The sequence below is a fragment of the Eumetopias jubatus genome, unplaced genomic scaffold (assembly GCF_037043125.1).
Source record: "Eumetopias jubatus isolate StellerSeaLion01/CBP00866 unplaced genomic scaffold, mEumJub1_p1.0 scaffold_6, whole genome shotgun sequence".
NCBI classification, from domain to species: Eukaryota; Metazoa; Chordata; class Mammalia; order Carnivora; family Otariidae; genus Eumetopias; species Eumetopias jubatus.
In genome coordinates, this window is record NW_028274812.1 from 18,439,446 (window position 1) to 18,462,118 (window position 22,673).

The 22,673-nt window shown below is 39.0% G+C and overlaps 1 protein-coding gene across 1 annotated transcript; it reads left to right on the forward strand.

The window, feature by feature from the left end:
* Positions 1–8,648: 8,648 nt before the first annotated feature.
* Positions 8,649–10,058, forward strand: LOC114209294 (U2 small nuclear ribonucleoprotein auxiliary factor 35 kDa subunit-related protein 2). Its single transcript, XM_028103350.2, has one exon. It carries the CDS (start codon positions 8,664–8,666, stop codon positions 10,056–10,058), a length of 1,395 nt encoding a protein of 464 aa, XP_027959151.1. The 5' UTR covers positions 8,649–8,663.
* Positions 10,059–22,673: the final 12,615 nt, after the last annotated feature.

Consider the following 22,673-nt stretch of genomic DNA (forward strand, 5'->3'; position numbering starts at 1 on the left):
GGCTGGGTCTGAAGCCTAGTTCACTGGGGTAGGTCTGGCACTTGCATATGTGGTGGTAGGCCTGGGACATGGGTCCATGGGGGCTGACCCAGTGCTGGGGCAGGCTGGGAGCCTCAGTTTACAAGAGTCAGCCTGGAGCCTGGGGCTTTGGGAGGACTGCCTGAAGATTGAATCCATGGGAACCAGCTTGGAGGCTGAGACCACCCAGGGCAGCTCAGCATTAGGCAGACAAGAAACCTTAGTCTACAGGATCCTTCCTAGACCCTGGAACTGTAGGAGCTGAGGCAGGCTGGAACTGGTCTAGAGGCTAGGTCCACGGATATTGGCCTGGCACTAGTGAGGGCAGGGGCTTGGGCTCATGGAAGTTGGTCTGGCACTGGAGGGGCCCTGGTATAGGGTCTTTAATGAAATCAGATGGTCACTTCACTCTCTTTCCCCCATGGAAGGGTGTTTCTCTCCACGCTGAGCTGCCTGGGCTTGGAGAGGTGATGGGGTAATGTATCTTTTCTTATTTCTGTGCTCCATTCAGGTACTATAATTCCTACCTCTTGTGAAGGCATTTTTGTGCATGGATATTGTTCAAATTGATATTTCTTGGAGGAGACATGTACTAGAAGTTCCTATACTGTCATCTTGCTTATATCACTTTCCCCATTTTCCTTCTAAAGATTATACTTTTGGTGTCAAATCTAAGAATTTTTTGCCTAGATTTAGTTGCCAAAGATTTACTCCCATTTTTTTCCTTAAAAATTTAGTTATATTTTGTATTTAAGTTTGTAGTCCATTTTGAGTTAACTTTTTTATAAGGTGAGTCTTCAATCTAGGGTCACTTTTGTTGCCTATGGATGTCTGCTTGCCCAGTACCATTTCTTGACAGGGCTATTATTCCTGTGTTGAATCGCTTTTTCATCTTGTCAAAGTCAGTGTGAGTCCTATTTCTGGATTCTCAGTTCCAATCCATTGTTCTGTGTGTCTGTGAACAGACAACCTTGCCTTATTTCTGATCTTAGGAGAAAAATATTCAATTTTTCACTATTAAGCAAAATTTTAGCAAAAAGTTTTTTTGTAGGTACTTTTAATTGAGTTGGGGAAATTGTAGAAATTTTCTTCTATTCTTACTTTCCTGAGAGATTTTTTTTTTTTTTTTGTAATCAAGAATAGGTGTTGAATTTTTTGAAATGCTTTTTCTGCATTAATTGTCGTTTTACTTTCTAGGTAATTTTTCTTCTTTAATCTCCTAATGTGGATTATATTGAACTAGTCTTATATCTCTGGAATAAATCCTAATTGACCATGGAGTATAATTATTATTTTTTATTTTTTATTTTTTTAAAGATTTTATTTATTTATTTGAGAGAGAGAGAATGAGAGATAGAGAGCACGAGAGGGAAGAGGGTCAGAGGGAGAAGCAGACTCCCTGCTGAGCAGGGAGCCCCATGTGGGACTCGATCCCGGGACTCCAGGACCATGACCTGAGCCGAAGGCAGTCGCTTAACCAACTAGGCACCCAGGCGCCCCGGAGTATAGTTATTTTTATATTGCTGATTTCTATTTGTTAATATTTTGCTATGGCTTTTTACAACTATATTCATGAGAAATACTGGTTTGCAATTCTCTTTTTTGAATTATCTTAGTCTGTTTTTGGAATCAAGATAATGCTAGGTTAACAAAATGAATTGAATATATGTTCCTCCTCTTATATTTTCTGGAAGAGATTGTGAGAAATTAATGTCTGGTATAATTCCCCCACTTAAACACCTGGATTTGGGCAGGCTTGCTTTCTTTTTCTTTCTTTCTTTCTTTCTTGAAGTTTTTTAAATAACAGATTTAATTTTCTTAGTAACTTTAGACATTCAGCTAGGTTCACTCTTGTTGCCTATGGATTTCATATTGGGTGAGCTGTGGTAGATTGTGTTTTTAAGAAAGTTGGCCTATTTGTCTAAATTGTCAATTTTATGGGTATAGAGTCTTTTGAAACATTTCTTTGTTGTTCTTTTGTTGCTTGCAGGGTATTATGGGTTGCATTGTCCCACAGAATTCATAGGTTGAAGTCCTAACCCTCAGTACCTCAGAATGTGATCTTATTTGGAGACAGGGTCTTTAAAGAGGTAATAAAGTGAAGTCCTTAGGTTAACCTTAATTCAGTGTGACTGGTATCCTTATAAAAAGGAGGTTTGGACAAAGAGATATGCATAAAGGGAAGACAGCCATCTATAAGCAAGAAGAGAAGCCTGGAACAGCTCTTTCTTTCAAAGCCTTCAGAAGGAACCAAACACGCCAACACCTTGATTTTGGACTTACAGCCACCAGTACTGTGAGACAATAAATTTCTGTTGCTCAAGCCCCTCGGTCTGTGGTACTTTGTCAGAGCAGCCCTAGCAAACTAAAACACAGCGTCTCTATTGATATCCACATTTTCATTCTCAATACCAACCATTTGTGTCTTTTTTCTTTGTTAATTTTTATCAATTTTATGTTTGCAAAGAATAGCTATTTTACGGATTTTCTATACTGGTTTTCTGCTTTCAATTTCATTGGATTTTGGCTTTATTATTTCCTTTATTCTGCTTAGAGTTTATTTTTCTCTTTTCCCCCCTAAATTCTTGAGGAGGGATTCTAGAATACAGATTTAAAACTTTTTTTCCTTTGTAATGTGTGTTTTTAGTACGATAAGTTTGCCTCTCAGCACTGCTTTAGGAGCCTTCCACAAATTTTGATATACTGCGTTTTCATTTTCATTCAGTTCAATGTGTTTTTTTAAAATTTCCCTCCTTGACTCATACATTTAGAAGTGTTTAGTTTCCAAGTGTTTGGGGATTTTCCTGTTTTCTGTATGTTCTTTACTGCTAGTTTTACTCCACCGTGGCCAGAGAAAATACTGTATAATTTTAATTCTTTGAAGTTTGTTGAGGTTTCTTTTATGGCCCATGTTATGATCTGTCTTGATGTAGGTTCTGTGGACACTTGAAAAAAATGGTTAGTCTGCTATTGTTGGGTGGAATGTCCTATAGATATCAATTAGATTCTGTTAGTTGATGGTGTTACTGAGTTCTTTTATATCCTTGCTAATTTTCTTTCTGGTTGTTCTAGCACTTGTTGAGAGAGTGGTGGTAAAGTCTCCAATTAATACCATAGATTTGTTGGTTTCTCCTTTCAGTTTTGTCAGTTATATCTCCACATATTTTGCATCTCGCAGATCTTTCAGCTGGAAGCCACTGTTATACTGGAGCCCTGTTGGTATGGTGTTAAGGTGTGGGGAAGAGGGAAGTCTTCTATAATCTTATGATTAAATCTTAGTCTTTTAGTGGGCCTGCGTCCCTGGGCTGTGACTCTCACAAGTGTTTCTTAGCTCCCCTTCTCCTTGAGCTTAAGGTGAGATAGGAAGTAGAGGAAGCTGCTCTTATCTGATACATTGAAGAGTAGAACAGAGCAATTGTTGTCTAAAAGACTTTTGTCCCTTTCTTAGCCCTTTGGCAACAGAGAGCAGGCTTTTGTTGGGGCTGTTTTTATCTGCACCTGTTGATGTTTCTAGATTACTGACTTCTTCAACAATAAATCTTGGGCATATGAGGGGGAAAAATTCAGCAAACTCACTGCTGTGTTGTTCCTTGGGTCTCAAAATCCATAGCTAATCTGTGTTCTTCTCCACTTTTCAGAGTCTTCTTATGTTTGTCTTATATATGTGTTTGGAGTTCTTGCTGTATTTAGCAGAAGGAAAATGGAAAAGTATGTCTACTCCATCTTTCCATAAGTAGAAGTCCTCCTGTTAAATTTTTTTAAGATCCTAAATATCCATGCCCTGGCTAAAAACAGATTTGACATCTCTACTGGTACTATAATATTATTAGGAAGAATCTATTTAGAAAATTGAAAGTTTTGAAATTTTTTTTTCTAGTTGATAATATCACTATCCTCCTAATTGACTTACTTGGTAGCCTACCTCTTAAATAAGGTACACTTATATTGTATAGTAATTCTCTACATTTTAAGTTAACACATAAGTTCATTTAAACTTGACCATCCCCCCGCCAGAAGTTGATAGTACTGTACACAGTTCATATTTCATTATATTTTATAATGTGTCAATACACAAATTTGGAAAGGCCTTTGTACAATAAAGATCTAATTACAGCTGATTTTGATCCTTAAGAAATAAGGAAATATATAAACTATAGAAAAGGTCTTTCCATTACTGATCATACAGACTGTACCTAGTACAGTGCCAGGCATACGATATATACTGAAAGAATGAATGAATGAAGATGGCATTGGGAATTTTTTTTTAAGATTTTATTTATTTATTTGACAGAGAGATAGGGAGATAGCACAAGTAGGCAGAGCAGCAGGCAGAGGGAGAAGGAGAAGCAGATGCCCCGAGCGGGGAGCCTGACATGGGGCTCGATCCCAGGACCCTGGGATCATGACCCGAGCTGAAAGCAGCTGCTTAACTGACTGAGCCACCCAGGCGGCATGGCACTGGGAATTTAATAAAGGTATCTTTTCCTCTGAAATAACAAAATTTTTGGAACTAAGATGTATATAGAAAATCTAAAAGCATCTAAGGGGAATTTATAATTGTATGTAGAGATGTAGTTTATGCATCCATACATAAAGTATTTTCGATTATAAAGTCTCGTATTTATTCCTTCTGTGGTAGATACACAGAAATTTTTGAAATTTTTTTAATCAAAGAATCTTTTCTTCTTTTAACATCATCCAAAACATGAGAAAATTAACAATGACAAAGCTAGCTCTCCTCTATCTACAATAAAAGTTAGTTTGTGGTTAAACTTCCTGAGCTCACTGAGAATTATTTTATTTCAAAAGATGTTTAAGGATCTGGTCACTGTCAGAAAATTCCTTTTTTTTTTTTTCCCAAGCAAAGAAATGACTTTCCTCCTTTTGCTTTCTAGGTCTCAGGATAAAGTGTTTCCAAGTGGTGCAGTTCTCAAGCTGGGCTTCATCTGAGCTCTGTGGATTAAGCCTAATTGACAGGCAGAGAATAACTAGAAAAGCAGGCGCTGGCCCAACCGACACAAATCCAGTTTTTCCCGCCCAGCTCTCAAGTGCCAGCCTAGTTCATTTACATTCTTCATGGGCAGAGCTATAGTTGCTAAAATCACTTATATCTAGATGTGCAATGTAAAAGAAACCCTTCTGATGGCTGCAAATGTTCCAGGCAAAAGAAAGAATTCTGCTTCAGGATGTTCATCTGGTTGAGTTGACTACTTACAGAAGATGAAGGAGAGCTGTATAGAAAATCTTGGCTTTCTTCCCTATGGACAAAGTCAAGATTTTCCACAGTCATGCAGGAAGTGGATTGCATGGCTCTCTAGTGCCTTAGGTCTTTAATCTCATCTTTTCTTTTTTTTTTAAATTTAAATTCAATTAGCCAACACATAGTACTTCATTAGTTTCAGAGGTAGTGTTCAATAATATAGCAACACCCAGTGCTCATCTTTTCTGTTGATACCTTTTCTGGTTACACTGCTTAAGATTTTACCTACTCTTTCCCCTTCAACACAAAAATATAAATTCATTCCCAAGTTCCTTTCCCTGTCTAATTTTTCTTCATAACTCTTATCATTATTTTGTGTGCTGTATGTTTTGCTCATTTATGGTGTATCTCATCTGTCTCACTCCACTAGAATGCTGACCCTACAAAGGAAGGGTTCTGTTTTCTTTGTTTACTTCTGTATCCCCAACCGGCCTTGTGCATAGTAGGTGTTCAGTCAATATCATAGGAGAATGGTTGAATGCATTATCAAGGAAAAAAGACAACTGTCACAAATAGTTGAACCATCAAAATGATGACTGCTGATTGTACAATTCAGTTGGTTTTAATCACAAAGGAAGCTTCGACAGAGGGAGGGAGTACTAAACTGGGGATAAGGCACATCTAGGCTGTCACTCTGTTATCTGAGCAGGTCACTTGGCCTATCGGGGTATCAATTTCTCATCCTTAAACAAGGATGACTAAGATAGAAGATCTCTAAAGCACCCTCCAATTCCACCATTCAGGCATTCATTTGCTTTTTATTTCATGGTCCGTGAGAGACTCTAAGGCCAGAGTCTCAGGGAAAATAAAGATGGTTTCATTATGGTGTTTTGCACCTATCATATATCATAAAGTACGGTGACAGAAGTTAAATCACAAGAGATAGGCCAAAATAAGAAAGTATAAGGTAGTTTAAAATAGAGCCAAAAATAAAACAGAGGAGCAAAATAGAGCAAAGAAAAAAAGAGAATAAAAGTGGAGGTGGGGACTATTCCATTGCATAAAAGGAAGCACATAGAAAGGATGATATCAAGAGAGATGGATTTCTAACAGTGTATGCTGATCACAATCCCATAATGAATCGTGATTTACAACACAATTTTTGCAAATAGACTTGGTATATCGAATTGTTCTAACAGATCATGTTTTTAAATGACTTCTGAATGTTTAATAATAATAAAAAAAACTTAACATGTGGACCTTGAGATTACTGCCTTGCCATAAAACAAGGTGATTTTTCCTTAAATGAATTATTTCCTTAAAATGAATTATTCTCTGTGAGCCACTGCAAGGCCTATGGAGCACTATTCACACCAATTCTCTTTCTTTACACACTTTTTGCTCTTCTCCAATCATAAGTCATTGTACCAATGGAATTTACACTTGCATATAAAGTGTCTGGTGCCATGGACGTATTTACTGTCACTTTTTATAAAAAGACTATATGTTTTCAGCCATGACAAGAGACCAGCTGGCTAATTTAGAGTGCCTGCTGAACATTTGAGGAAAAGTAATCATTTTATTTTTCACTGGCATATTTAGAAGGCACATGCTGAATATGAATGATTAGAAATACAAGAATTGTACAGATGTATGGGGGGTATCCAAATGTTATCATAGGAAATGCACAGCAATCCTCTTCATGACTCTCTGGTGTTTTAGACTAAAGCAATTCAGAAATGCTTATTTTTTAAGCAACAGACAAAGGTTTTAAAACTGATTACCTGGCATTTTACACTTTTAAAGGACAGTTTTACTGTTGGTAATTGTGTCTTCTTAAAAATTTTATTAATTGACATAGGTTCTAAGTATAATAGTCTAATTATTAGTAAACACGGTCCCTCTATTGATTATTCAGCAACCCAAAGTGTGAAATTTCATTATTATAACATTCACACGCTTAGCATTTAATTTCAGAATCCAATTTAAAACTTAGGAATCCTCTACCATGTCTTCAAGAACAAAATCGTAATATGATTCCAGTGCAAAATGAAAATACTACCTTTTATTTAAATTTATTTTATTTCATTCTTTTCAATTTCTATTTTTAATGGTATAAATAAAAAGAGTACTGCAATGATGTATGCATATACTATGTAAATAAACAAATATGCATAAATTGGAGAGTGCATGGTTAAAACTACACAGCAGTTAAAAAAGAAAGGCTACTGCTCTACAAAACAGTAAGTCTGAGACACTGTCATTTCTATTTGCTGCCCATCACCAGAACATATTTAACTTCCCAAATACTTTTTATGAGACAGGCATTATGCTAGGCATAGTGTGTAGAATTACTAATAGTAAAATAGATGGCCTAGGGTTTAACAAACTATACACCATAAAATGAACTCAAATGAAATAATATAGTATAGGAACTAGCATGTCACTTCTCCAGAGATCCCATTATGTGGCTGCCTGAAATATATGAGACTCCTAAAGGCAGCAAAATCAGGCTGCTGTGTTGCCAAAATAAATGCCTTCAATCCCCTTCCATTTTAAAACAGTCACCTCTTAGGTTCTGACTCACAATGTCTCCTAATGATCTTGATAGTCTAGCTTCCCAGAATAGTAGAGACAAGTCAGAAGGGGTTAGAGGGTATAAAAAATAGGGGATCAGTAATAGGAGGAAATAGTGACAACTGAAAAGTAAAGGAAGATTTAAAAATAAACTCAACTGTTATCTCACATTATATTAAAAAATTAACTAGAAAGAGATCATATCTATACATGAAAGTTAAAACTATAAAAGCTTTAGAAGAAAATATAAGACAAAGTCTTTGCACCCTTGGTATAAGGAACTATTTTTTTAGATGTGACACAAAAGCATGAACCATAAAAGAAAGCTTTGATAAGTAAGACTTAATCAAAATTTTAAAACTTTGATTTTTGAAAGACACCGTTAAGAAAATGAACAAGCTGGGGGGATGGGTTAGCCTGGTGATGGGTATTAAGGAGGGCACGTTCTGCGTGGAGCACTGGGTGTTATGCACAAAAAAATGACTCATGGAACACTACATCAAAAACTAATGATGTAATGTATGGTGATTACATAGCAATAAAAAAATAAAAAAAAAAAGAAAATGAAAAAGCAAACCATGGGAGAAAAAAACCCCATACATATATCTGATAAAGGACTCATCAACAGAAGTTATTAAAAAAAAAAAACTCTTACAGCTCAATAATAATAAGAAAAAAAACTCTAGCTAAAATGACAAAAGATCTGAACGCACATTTTACAATAGGAGATGCAAGAATGGCCAATAAGCACATGAAAAGATGCTCAATATCATTTGTTATCGAGAGAGTACAAATGAAAACCACCATGATATAGAATGGCTAGACTTAAAAAAAACTTATCATAGGGGGGCGTGGCGGCCCTGGCAAGATGGCGGCGCCTGAGAAGATGATGTTTCCGGAGAAACCGAGCCACAAAAAGTACAGGGCCGCCCTGAAGAAGGCGAAACGAAAGAAACGACGGCAGGAACTGGCTCGATTGAGGGACTCAGGACTCTCACAGAAGGAGGAAGAGGATGCTTTTATTGAAGAACAACACCTAGAAGAAGAGAAGCTGTTGGAGATAGAGAGGCAAAAATTACATGAGGCGTGGTTACTTCGGGAGCAGAAGGCACAAGAAGAATTCAGAAGAAAGAGGGTAAAGGAAGAGGCAGCTAGAAAACGGCAGGAAGAACAAGAGAGAAAATTAAAGGAAGAATGGGAAGAGCAGCAGAGAAAGGAGAGAGAAGAGGAGGAACAGAAACTGCAGGAGAAGAGAGAGAGAGAGGAAGCTGTGCAGAAGATGGTGGAGCAGGCTGAAAATGAGTTGGAAAATGGTGCCACATGGCAAAACCCAGAGCCACCCATGGACTTAAGGATAATGGAGAAAGATCGAGCTAATTGTCCATTCTACAGTAAAACAGGAGCGTGCAGATTTGGAGATAGGTGTTCACGTAAACACAATTTCCCAACCTCGAGCCCCACACTCCTTATTAAAAGCATGTTCACAACGTTTGGAATGGAGCAGTGCAGAAGGGATGACTATGACCCGGATGCCAGCCTAGAGTACAGTGAAGAGGAAACCTACCAGCAGTTCCTGGACTTCTATGATGACGTGCTTCCCGAGTTCAAGAACGTGGGGAAAGTGATCCAGTTCAAGGTCAGCTGCAACTTGGAACCTCATCTGAGGGGCAATGTGTATGTTCAGTATCAATCGGAAGAAGAATGTCAAGCAGCCCTTTCCCTGTTTAACGGACGATGGTATGCAGGACGGCAGCTCCAGTGCGAATTCTGCCCAGTGACCCGATGGAAAATGGCAATTTGTGGTTTGTTTGAAATACAGCAGTGCCCACGAGGAAAACACTGCAACTTCCTGCATGTGTTTCGAAATCCCAACAATGAGTTTTGGGAGGCCAACAGAGACATCTACTTGTCTCCTGATCGGACTGGCCCCTCCTTCGGTAAGGGCCCGGAGAGGAGAGACAGGACGGGCCACCACGAGGAGTACTATGGGAGGCCCAGGAGGAGACGGAGCCCGAGCCCATCGCACTCCTACAAGAGGAACGGGGAAGCAGAGAGGAAGAGGAGAAGCAGGCGCCGGGGCCAGAAGTCTCACAAACGCATGGCAAAGAGTCGCGAGAGGCACAGCTCACGAAGTAGAGCAAGGAAAAGGGCCCGCAGCCAGGGCTGGGGCAGTGCGAGCCAGAGCTCCTCTAGGTCCAGGAGTCGCGGCAGGAGGAGGTCAGGCAGCAGAGACAGAACTTCTCAGAGCCCCAAATGCAAATAAACGTACTTTGTTCTTACATGATTGTAGATCTTATTTATGGGGGCTGCTTCAGACTGGGGTCGAGGGGGCTCTGAGCTCGACGGCTGAGCAAGTCTGGCAGAACCCTGTTTAAAAAGGCCTTTATTCTCTGAGAAGCAGTGTGTTTAGTATAGAAAACCTAGAAGACCTACAGTGTGCGGATGGCCTGGAAATCACCTGTAATCCTAACCCTTAGCAAGAACGTTCACACGGGAGCAGTGCTTACGACTTTTCCTCTTCTTCTGCGTCTGCACGCGTGCTTTGTTTTTTTTTCACAGAAAGATCATATATGGCTGCAGTTGAAAATGTTTTTTTCTCCTCTGCCAAACCTGTTTCATCAAGCCTCTTCCTTTTCTCACTGCCCAGCGTGAGCTATATCTTTATTCAACCATATCCCTATTGTTGGATTTTAAATTACCTTTGATTTTGCACTATTAAAGAATCCAGTACTAAAAAAAAAAAAAAAAAAAAAAAAAAAGACTTATCATACCCAGTATTGCTGAGGATGTGAAACATCTAGAACTCTCATCAGTGCTAGTGGGAACGCAAAATGGTACAGCTACTTTAATGAAAGTTAAACATACAATTACCAGACGATCTAACAATTCTACTCCTAGATATTTGCCCCCAAAATAAAACATAAGTCCATTCCAACTCAGTTCGAAGTTCCATGAAGCAAGGTGTACCCTAAATAGATGCCTCACACAGTACTTAAAACCTGGAAGATGGTCTTAAGCAGGCATTAACTGAATGGATGATGACTAATTAATTGTGTGCTCTAAGACTGAGCGTGAAAGTGTATGGTATATTACAGTGACTTACATTTTTGCTTTTGTTTTTAAGCTGTGAACCCCATTCATCAATAGAAACCTTATAAGAAACCCCAATAGGTAAAACAGAAAAACCAAACTCTGCCCTGCCAGCCCACCCCTCCTGACCTCCAGTTGCAACCAATGAAGAATCTCAACATGGAGTTGGCAGGACCTGACAGGAGTCATGAAAGATTGGCAGGAACCTGGGGAACTCACAAGGGAAATGGCAAGACTGATTAGAGGAGGAATTACATATGGATCAATGGAGCAAAGCCTGGGTACATGGAATGGGGTTTAGTAGTAAAGTGTTTTTCAAACATTCTCCTTGACTTCCTGCTTCATCTTTAGGTATTATTTCTACCTCCCAAAGTCTAAAAATTCCCTGTAGTATTTCTCTGAGCCTTCTGACTATATTAAGAAGAGGAAATTTATGCTGATTTCATGCTTTTGTGGCACTACTGTCCTTCATCAAAGCAAAAAATGCCATAAATTGTAAGACACTATTATTTTATGCAGCACTAAATAAAATGTTGCCAATTAAGTATGGCATGGTGTTCTCTTGTCACTTAGAATTCTTATTTTGACCTACTGGAATGAGCTCTTCTAGGGTCATTTACACACAGAAGACATGTGACTGGTGATCATGATCTTGACCTCTTTAATACCTTTAGGACTGACAACTTATTTCAAGAACACCATGGTTTAATTAGCATAACATTGTAGTCTCATCTTTACCCCCTGATTGAATCACATGTTGCAGGAAGTTAGATGGCTTCTGTTTAAAGTCAGCAGGAAGTTCAATGGAAGCCCAATGCTCTAACGCTAAGTCCTACACAATGAATGAATTGGTAATGCCAGCCTCTTATTGCTTTGACATTTCTTTCATCTTGTGCAGAATGTATTTTTTAAATAGCTCCCAGCCCATATGCTCTTCTAGGATTTTGCTCCCCAATCAAAAGGTGAAGTTAACTTCCCTCCCATTGAATCTGGGCAGTCTTCTGACTTGCTTGTAGCCAACAGAATGCCTCAGAAGTGATGCCACACAACTTCTGAAGCGAGGTTGTGAAGGTGATTCAGCTTCCATCTTGCTCACTGGACTACTCTCTCTGAGTGCCTTCAGCTGCCACATAAATAGTCCAACTGCCTCAGGGCCGTCAAAACAATTCAAAGCCCAAAGCAACCCATGAGGAGAGACGACAGGGAGAAGCTCTGGGACTACATGAAGTGAGACAGATGCCTGACCCGCCTCCAGGTACTTCAGTTCCCCGCTGCCCCAGCTCTAGTTTCCTTGTGACTGCCACGGCACAACAGACCATGAGCCAGAAACACCCAAGCAAACCCTTCCTGAATTCCTGTCCCACTGAGACTCTGAGAGACAATAAAATGATCAGCATTGCTTTAAGCCATTTGGTTTGGGGGCTGATTTGTTACGTAGCAGGAGATAACTAGAATACATCTATTCCTAGGAATCTGGCAATTTCTCTTAGCTTTAGTTGAATTGCTTGATTTGTGCTCTGCATTCCTTTTCCAGGTATCCCAGTAACAAAACATAAGTAGCCACATCTACTTGTAGGTATAATTTATATAAAGCTTTTGAGTTGCTGCTTCACCAAAAAAATATGAACTTGTGGTCATATTTACTTAATTAACATAAATATTTGCTTCACTAACATATATGCCTCCAAGCACTATATCCATGCCTCTAGCTGTATGGTTGATATCTATATATCCATCTATATCAATATACCAATCAATACATATATCAATATGTATGTCAATATATATCAATATCTGTAGTATCCTCAGTGAACACAACCCAGCTGAAGTGAAGGCAATCTGAACCCCCATGGGCAGGGTTGAGATTGTGCAGACAATCACAACCAAGTCATGACAACTACCTGGTCGTTGCTGAAAAAAGATGTCATTCATTTTAAGATACATCCCAAGTTTAAGATGTTAAAATGTGAACTTTTGGAATTAGAGTAAATGAAGCATGGCATTCTCTGTGCCTCTCTCATGGCAGGTATCATATATAATTGTTTTGTTTTGTATTTTAAGTATTTGTGTACACTAGTGTTATAAGTGCAGTTTGGATCAGTCCGTTTACTTCCATATCTCTAACAGTTCCAAACTTCCTGTCATGCATACTGCTTTGCTATAGGTGAATCAAATAATCGTTGAGATAGACTCTATTTTAATATCACACATTGGGACCTCAGGTCCTCAGATCTGGTTCTGAGACTTGTTTGACAATTTTTGCTTATTTCTGGCTAGCTATGAGTTTCATTTCCCACCATGACTGTTCTAAACCAGTCCTGTTCTTAATTTCCCAAGCTCATTCCCACCAACTTGAGAACTGATAAGTAAAAAGGCCACAGGGGAAAGAACAAAGGTTTGGTGGCAAACAATGTTGACTTTGCAGACTGCGTGGCCTTTGGTAAGCAGCTTAACTTTTCAAATCTCTAGATCCTTTTTTTTTTTTTTTTTTTTGTAAAATGGGAGTATCATTAGCTTCTTGGAGGGGCTATAGTAAGCACTAGGTAAAAGTTTTATGTAAACTACCTAATATCAGAGTGCCAAGCCATAATAACCTTAGTTCTATGTTTTTCCCTTATACCACCATCTTCCCATATTGCCTCTTATTTTGTAGGGAAGATAAAGATCATCTTTTCAATTGCTCTCCATTTCATCTAAAAATTTACCTATATCCTTACTGTACCTATTTTCATTGCCTCTTATCTGATTGAGAATATCTCTACTACTTCAGAGAGTGTGAACATAATAACATTATAGTACCTCAATATCTTCATAGATAGATAAGGGATAATGAAAGTAGCCACTCATGGGGTTGTTTATTAGGATTTTAATCAGTTACTGCATCTTAAAACTTTAGGTCGTTTCCTGGCACGTAGTCGGTGCTAAATAAACGTTAACGAGTCTTGGCATCTTGATTTTCTCATACCTTGCCTCTGGCAGTGAACAGGCTCTGCTTAGTGGTAAATCCAAATGACTTGAGGTGGAGAATCAGAAGGGAGATGATGAGCTAAGCTGGAGTATGTGTAATACTAGAAAGAACTAGAAATGGTTGTTAAGGAGGTGAAAATGACTTCTCTGTCGCTTCAAACGAGGCCAGATCTTTCCCTCCGTCTGTTAGTCCCTTCATTCATCTTCCCTAGGCTCTACCTTGTAAAACCTAATGCAAATTGTGTTTTGAATAAACATTCAATAAATTTTTGTTGATGAACAACTCTTGTTTTCTATAAGTCAATGGAAAATGGAGTTTGTAGACAGAATTTTACTTGAGTCAACTGTCAAGTGTACATTTTTAAAATTTACAGAACCTACTCCATGTGCACCAGGACTTGGCCCAGGCTCCTAACCGTCTTGCATCCTTATGTACAGCCATTGGCCTAGGAACACCTAACTAACGCACTTGGTGGTAATTCTATGGCAAACCATCAACCCTTCTACCCCAACACGCCACTTTTGCCTTTAAAGATATAACAAAATGCAAAAGTTAGATTTTATTTTCTTCCAAATAATGATTAACTTTTTAAAAGTTTTTTAAAAAGGTCTTTCATTATTGAATTTTCCAATTCACTAGCATTGTTTCTTCATTTCTCCTATAACTTTGGACTTAACTGACATGGGTTTAAACCCATTGTTACTACCTTGTAGAAGTTATTTTACCTTATTATATAATTGCTTTCTTCATATATAAAATACTATCTAGGAGGTAATTTTGAAGATTACATCAGATAAGCTTGAAATCAGGTAAAAGGGCACCTTGAGTACAATAGGTGATTTAACAAAGCTGAATTTCATGGCAAACCTCCAATTCCTCCTGACCTTTTTTTTTTTTTTTCTTTTCTTTTTGTTTTCGTATGTGGGCATGACTATAGGGAGAATTTTAGCATGCTGTCAACAGTGCATTTTACCTTCTTGTGTCTGAGCTTTAGAGCATTAAAGCAACAACAACAAAAAAATTGCTGGGGCGCCTGGGTGGCTCAGTTGGTTAAGCGACTGCCTTCGGCTCAGGTCATGATCCTGGAGTCCCGGGGATCGAGTCCCACGTCGGGCTCCCTGCTCAGCGGGGAGTCTGCTTCTCCCTCTGACCCTCTTCCCTCTCGTGCTCTCTATCTCTCATTCTCTCTCTCTCAAATAAATAAATCTTAAAAAAAAATTGCTGACATTTCTGGACTCTGATTTGAAGCCCCTATCTATTCAATCTTTAACAATCCGTATATGTGTGTAAATAGTTCTCTCTGTCTTTTTAGAACAGAGTTTTCCTCAGCTTATCCTCCATTAAAAGATACGCTTTAGATGATCTTTCCTGATAATCTAGGAGACAGGATAGAAACCATATCCAAGCCTATATATACTTGATTAACAAAGCCTTTGAGATTACTATAAAGTACTCTCTAAATTTATATCCTAAGCTCCTGAGGTATAGAAGGCATTATCTACATTTATTTTAAATAAAAACCCTTCTGGGTCTGTGTAAGGAAAATCAGTAAATTTATTAACAAAACACCATCCAAGGCCTCCAAGATGATAGTGGAGAGATAGTCTCCATATTGTGACTACTAAGGGCTGTGTAGACCATGGTCCCAATTATTATCTCCAAAATTCACCAGTGCCTGGACCATCTTTTTTTCATCCCTCTTGCCATCTGCCTGCTGACTTCCAGGGAATGAGACTTGGCATCTCATTTAAAATGCTAGTCCAGGGGAGGCCAGTAGCACACTAGTACCTTCCTTCATGCCCTATGGCTCAGTTCTTGACTTTGTTAGTTATAGAATAACTTTGTTAGTTATAGGCTCCCTATTTCCTGAGTTCTATATCCAAGAAGGCTGAGAAAGTAACAAACTCCATCTCTTCCACATAAAGCCCATTTTCTCTGTTCAATAATTCAGGCATGTCTACCTCTTCTCTACTATTGACACTAGAATCTCTCTTCCCTATGTCCTTGTGGAACTCACTATACTTTGTTCAACAAACATTTATTGAGTACCTACTATATGCCCAGAATAAATTCAGAACACAGTCTATGAGCTCTATCTTCTGAATCACATTTTTTTCCAGTTCTAGTCTATTCTGTGGCCCAGGAATTAACTAACTCCATGGTTCATATATTTAAGAATCATTAATTTATACTTACCATATTCAGATAGACAGTATCCAGCTCTAATAATTCAGCTATTGTGTACTCTTCTGTATGCAGCAAGAATAAAGAATCTGTCTCTAAACAGAGAAATGTGATTTAAATAAGATGCTTGGAATCCACAGTTAGGCATGGCAACAAACAAACTGTCGATGGCACCAAAGAGGCACTGACTTTAAGCACTGGCCTTGTCTTTAAGCAGCAAAGAGGCTTGGAATAAGTCATGTATCCTCACTAGAATTTAATTTTTTTTTATATGTAACATAACAGATAAGCCTGATGACCTCTCTGGACTTCACTCTAAAATTTGGTTCTGCCATGTGTCTCATGGCTAAATATGTTTTATTTTGTTTAACATGTAAAATAAGAGAAAATATTTTTAGAGAAAGCAATTGGCTGCTGAGCCAGCCAGTCACATTTATCAATCTCACACTATGCGCTTCTTACAGAATTCAACACTGGTGAGGATTAGCGTGTGCTTAGTTTGGATTCCCCAGAAGACTCCAAGCGAGGATTTGTGTTTAAGTCATCTGTGAAGGAAGTACTCCTAGCAGAAACTGGGAAGTGAGTTGGACATGTTGGATAAGGAATGGAAGAAGCCCAGCAAAGGTACAGATCCTGAGCCAGGCTATGAAGTGTAAGATATGCCTCAGGACTTGTCCAACTCCAGGCAAGGAAACTGGGCTTCATGCTCATGTACTGGGAGGTGGTTGGCTAAGGCCTGCCCTGGGGACGATATAAATCCAAGACAATTCTGGCCCTCTGAGCAAACTAGCAAAGCAGCTCTAGTAGCCTGAGAGTGGTACTCTGAGGAGTGTCATGGGTACAGGCCATTGGAAGCAAATGGAGAACAAGCAATGGGGGACAATGGAAAAGGAATCCTAGGGATCTTAGCAGAACACTGCCTATAACCACTACAGAGCCTATCAGTGAGGATGCTTCCAGTCACTCACAAGAGAAAACCTAATTCAAACTCTCCTGATCAATGATAGGAATTAACTGGCTTCATTCAGAGGTAGTGTAGGTTTCAGGTATGGCATATTCTGGGCTCCAGAACGCTTTTCCTGCAATTTTCCAGAGTTTTGTATCTTCTGGAAGTTGGGTTGTCTGGGGACAATCAGTGTCAATACTCTTCCTTCATATTTTCACTTTCCCAGCCATAAAGCAAAAGTTTAGGGCTTTACTCTAACTGGAATATATTAGGTCAAATGTCCTCTCCTGAATCAATGTCTGTATGTTCCCATGAGTGACTAAAGCCAAGATGGGGTCAATCAAGAACATCTGTTACTACAAAAGAAAGGAGTGAAATGACTCAGGAACAAGCAAAAAGACCCATTGCCATTTTTGCTAAACCAAAATCCCCACATATCTTCCTCCCCATATCCAGGTTCCCCAAATCTCCACCCCTAAGTGGAAGTAGTGGTTCTCAACTAAGCAACATGTTGGACCACTTGATGCCTGGTCTCTCCCCTAGAGATTCTGATTTAATTAATCTAGGTGCAACCTGGCCATAAGAAGTTCCTAGTAGTTCTGAATAGCAACCAAAGTTGAGAACCACTAGTCTAAGGGGAGACAGTCAAGTCTCTTCCAGTTACTAGCACCTCAAGTGTAGGATTTCTAGATGAAGTACTTTTTTTTATTTTAAAGATTTTATCTATTTGACAGAGAGAGACACAACGAGAGAAGGAACACAAGCAGAAGGAGTCGGTGAGGGTGAAGCAGGCTTCCCGCTGGAGCAGGGAGCCTGACGCGGGGCTCGATCCCAGGACCCTGGGAACATGACCTGAGCTGAAAGCAGACGCTTAATGACTGAGCCACCCAGGCACCCCAAAGTACTTTTTTTTAAATCAAATTCTGATATAACTCCTAATGATCAGTAATAAGTCAACAAACTTAAGTTACCCATTCCCTGCACTTCCCAGCATACAAATGATGGAGAGAAGATGGTAAGCTACAGTACAGATTTCACTTGTGAAAAGGAGAATAGGAGGCGACATGGAGTGGTTATTAGTTCACAGCGCATTCCATACCCTGCTGGACAGGAACACTGAGTGATTCCTGCCTTGCATGAGGAGTGAATGGTTTAGTTGGCTAATCCTGTAGACCCTGGTTCTACTCTCTGGGACTATCTTACCTGTCCTTCGTCTGGTAGGATTATGCCAAAGATGGACACTGGGGAGAATTCTCTTTCTGGGCTTGTATCACCTTGGGGGCCTATCTGGAGACTGTCCTAGCCTAACCCTTGGCTTGGGGTTTCTTTGGAAATTCTAGTTACTGGGAGAGGATCAAGGATTAGATTTCCTTCAGATAGCAGCTTTGTCTCCTGTGATGGCTCCTCCATCCTGCTTTTGCTCCAACTGACCTAACCCTAGGTCAGAGAATTTTCTTTTTTCGTTTCTTTTCTCTTCTCTTCTCTTTTCTCCTTCTCCTCCTCCTTCTTCTTCTTCTTTTTTAATCTGTTCAGTCTTAACCAGACTTTTACCAGTCTAGGAAGGAAACTCACTTACAGAGAGTGCTTTTTTTTTTTTTTAAGATTTTGTTTATTTGCTAGAGAGAGAGAGAGAGAGAGACAGTACAAGCAGGGGGAGTGATAGGCAGAGGGAAAAGCAGGCTCCCCGCTGAGCAAGGGGCCTGATGTGGGACTCAATCCCAGGACCCTGGGATCATGACCTGAGCCAAAGGCAGATGCTTAACCGACTGAGCCACTCAGGCATCCCGAGGGTGCTTCTTTTAGGAAATCTATATTGCTTTAAATTTCTTTTTCAGATTGGCTAGTTTTAGTCCAAACTTGTCACTCTCCTGAAGGATTTTAATGAAAGCTGAACATTTTCCTACTAAATCACTGAATATTGCAATTTTGGCTAGCACTTGAACTCTATTGTAAGGTACAATAGGCAATCATTTAATCAGTTATAGAATCATTTAACCAGTTATATATAATTATATATATTGTGTATATAACACGATGTATATATTATATATGTATAAAATAAAACTTACCAACTTCTGGTCATAGAAAAAGATTTTTCCTCATTGCTCTGCTTACCTAGATGCAGATAGTGCAATATCTTAGGATCTATGATGTGTAAGACACCATTCTTAGCACCTAATTCTGTACCTGGTAGGATGCTTTTGGTTGCAAATAATGGAACATAACTACAATCTGGCTTAAATCATGAAGGGAGTTGATTGGCCCATGTCACTGACAGTGAAGAGGTGGGGCTTTGGATGCAGTACAGCTAGAGGTCTAGCTCTATTTCTTTCAGTTCTTCTCGTCCCTTCATCCTTACGGATCAGCCTCACCCTCAGGCTCTCTTCCCTTGTGGCCATAAGGTGACTGCAGCTAAAACTCAACATCCATCCTTCTTTCTCCAGATCACGTGTGCTGGGTTTAGAAGGGCAGTGGGCAGATTTTTCTCCTCATCGTTAAACAAAACCTAGAGTTTCGCTCTAATTGGATAAAGTTAGATCACATCATCACCTCTGGGTAGTAACTATTGTAGGGAGGATGGGACTGCTTTGATAGATGCAGGCCAAGGGCTTCTCATCCAGTAACTGGAGAGGAGAAACCACAATGGACACTGCCCAGCTGCTTGTCAATGCCTGAAGAGGCGGCCAGCAAGGAATACATTCAAAAAGAGAAAAGTAACAATTGGCATTTACTCATATTTTAGATGTAGATGAAAATACACACAACATAAATGAAGAACTCCTATTTTCAAGTGCTTCCAAGTGAAAAAAAATGTATCAAAATGATAAAATAATCCCTTTGTGGTCTTAGTGAGTGTTTTTGTTTGTCTAAGGAAGCATTAGTGTCAAAATCTGTGAACCTGATTTTTGGATTTTCTGATATCCAGTAGGTAAACAAATAATACTTTAAACTTACAAATGTTGCTATTTAACAGTATTTTTATACTTTTAAAAAATATCCATAAATGTAGTGAACTCACACAATTGCTAAATCCCTAGGTTCTTAGCAAACACGTTATTACCGTATTATTGCATTGCTATACTAGTGCTGATGCTATAATCATAACACATGGCAAAATCCTGGGAACCAAAAGGTTAACTGTGGGGAATGCAAGTGGTGTTGACAACCCTGCATTCACAAAAGCCAATCCCGGTTATCATTTTCAACGCTTCCCCTCTCTCTGCTTCTTTTTATCCCTAAATGATACAGCTTCAACATGATAATCTACATAAAGCACCCCAATAATCATATTAAGATTAAGGAAAATATGTATGAAACATTTTATTTATGCTTAGTGACAGTGAGCAAAGAGGAAATAGGTGGAGGAATTTTTGTGACAGTTTATATTCCAACAAATAATCACATGGTTTAAAGTGTACTCCCAAAGCAGATTATACATTTTATGCATTTAATTATAATCATACTTTCCTCTTATCTGATATGAATATCTTCAATTTAAATATCAGCTTAATTGATGCCTATCATTTAATAATCATACTATGATCCGGGCCAATTATAACAATTCTTTCCTGTAAAACTAGAGTTGTTAGAAGAATGTGGAGTAGGAAAATGTTTAAATCCTGACATAAAAATGTCTGTGATAAAACCAGGGGCTTTGAATTTCATGGTCCTTTAATATTGTCTTTGAAGTAATGAAAAAGCCATTTTCCACCACTTGCTTCAAGGACTCCACTAATAACATCTTCCACAAAAGACCACCCTTTTTTAAAGAAGGATATTGTGACGTTATTTTAAAGCATTTAAAATTATATAACAAACTTTTACTGGAATTTCTCAGTCTACCTTTTTCATTCTCCCTAATGAAATACTTTTTAAACAGGTTACTCATCTTAACCTTATGGAAATGCCAATGACAGAGCATCCATTATTTAATTCAGTTCCAGAAATAAAGGATAACAAGTTGGGGGTGGTAGGGAGGAAGGATGTTATAAATAATTTAAAGAATTAGGAAACAGGCTTTTCTTTGGGTCTAGACTTCAGGTTCACCTTAGGTGGCAGAAAAATGGTGAATTGATAGCCTTGGACTTGTCGCCAGTGGACACTTGTCCTTCACACCAACCTTCTCTTTGGATGGCTGGCTGTCCACTTAGGAAGGGACCTGGTGGCAGAGAAACCACCAGGGCTTAAACGGGTCAACCGAATCAGCAGCGATCTTTGCAGACATCCGTGTGTTAAGCTCTGTGTGTCCTCAATAAAGTCAGCCACACCAAGAAGTGGGATTTCGGGAACTCCTGGAATAGGGCTGTCTAATTAAAAAATGGTTCAAGATGAAGTTTCCCAGGAGCACAGAAATCCAAGGAGAAAATGAGTTTCTTCTTTTAATTTCATATGAGATCTTTGGCTAGGAAACTGCAAAGGGTAATTATGCAAAATGCACGTGAGGATGCCACAGACCGTCTGGGCTGAGCGAAAGGTGACTTGTAGCAATAACCGCAGGCTTTGGGTTTGTGCAGTTTGATTTTCCTGGGAGGATCAGGTACTAGAATGTGGAGTGATTCTAGGAAGTGATTCTAGGAATCAGAGGGCAGTTCTACCAGTCAATGCTGAAAGAAAGAGAAAGAAAGAGAAAGAAAGAAAGAAAGAGAGAGAGAGAGAGAGAAAGAGAGAGAGAGAGAGAGAAAGAGAGAGAGAAAGAAAGAAAGAGAGAGAGAGAGAAAGAAAGAGAGAGAGAGAGAAAGAGAAAGAAAGAAAGAAAGAGAGAAAGAAAGAAAGAAAGAGAGAGAGAAAGAAAGAAAGAAAGAGAAAGAAAGAGAGAGAGAAAGAAAGAGAGAAAGAGAGAGAGAAAGAGAGAAAGAAAGAGAGAAAGAAAGAAAGAAAGAGAGAGAGAGAAAGAAAGAAAGAAAGAAAAAGAGAGAAAGAAAGAAAGAAGAAAGAAAGAAAAAAGAAAGAAAGAAAGAAATGATGGATGGAAGAGACAGGAAGAGAGGAAGGAAGGGAAGGGAAGGGAGGAAGGGAGGAAGGCAGAAAGAGAGAAAGAGAGAAAGAGAGAAAGAGAGAAAGAGAGAAAGAGAGAAAGAAAGAAAGAAAGAAAGAAAGAAAGAAAGAAAGAAAGAGAAAGAAAGAGAGAAAGAAAGAGAGAGAGAAAGAAAGAGAGAGAGAAAGAAAGAAAGAAAGAGAGAGAGGGAAAGAAAGAAAGAAAGAAAGAAAGAAAGAAGAAAGAAAGAAAAAAGAAAGAAAGAAAGAAAAAAGAAAGAAAGAAAGAAATGATGGATGGAAGAGAGAGGAAGAGAGGAAGGAAGGGAAGGGAAGGGAAGGGAAGGGAAGGGAGGAAGGGAGGAAGGCAAGAAGGCAGGAAGAGAGAAAGAGAGAAAGAAAGAAAGAAAGAGAGAGAGAGAGAAAATAAATGAATAAACTAAGTAAAAATCTGTCTCTAAAGAAAGACTTTCCTGAAGTAATGGTGGAGGGCAGAGCTGTCTTTCCCTTCATCACATACACTTCTTCACTGGTTCCCTTCCTTTTCATGGGAAGAATAATAGTACACAGCTTTGAACCACTGTCAGGACTTCAGAATAGTGCCTGGCATATTCATAGGTTAGCAATCCTCCTTATTGTTAGAACGTGATTATTTATAGATGCTGATGGTGACTATCTCTTAGAATGTCCAAATGGATGAGCCAGCATAACCAATG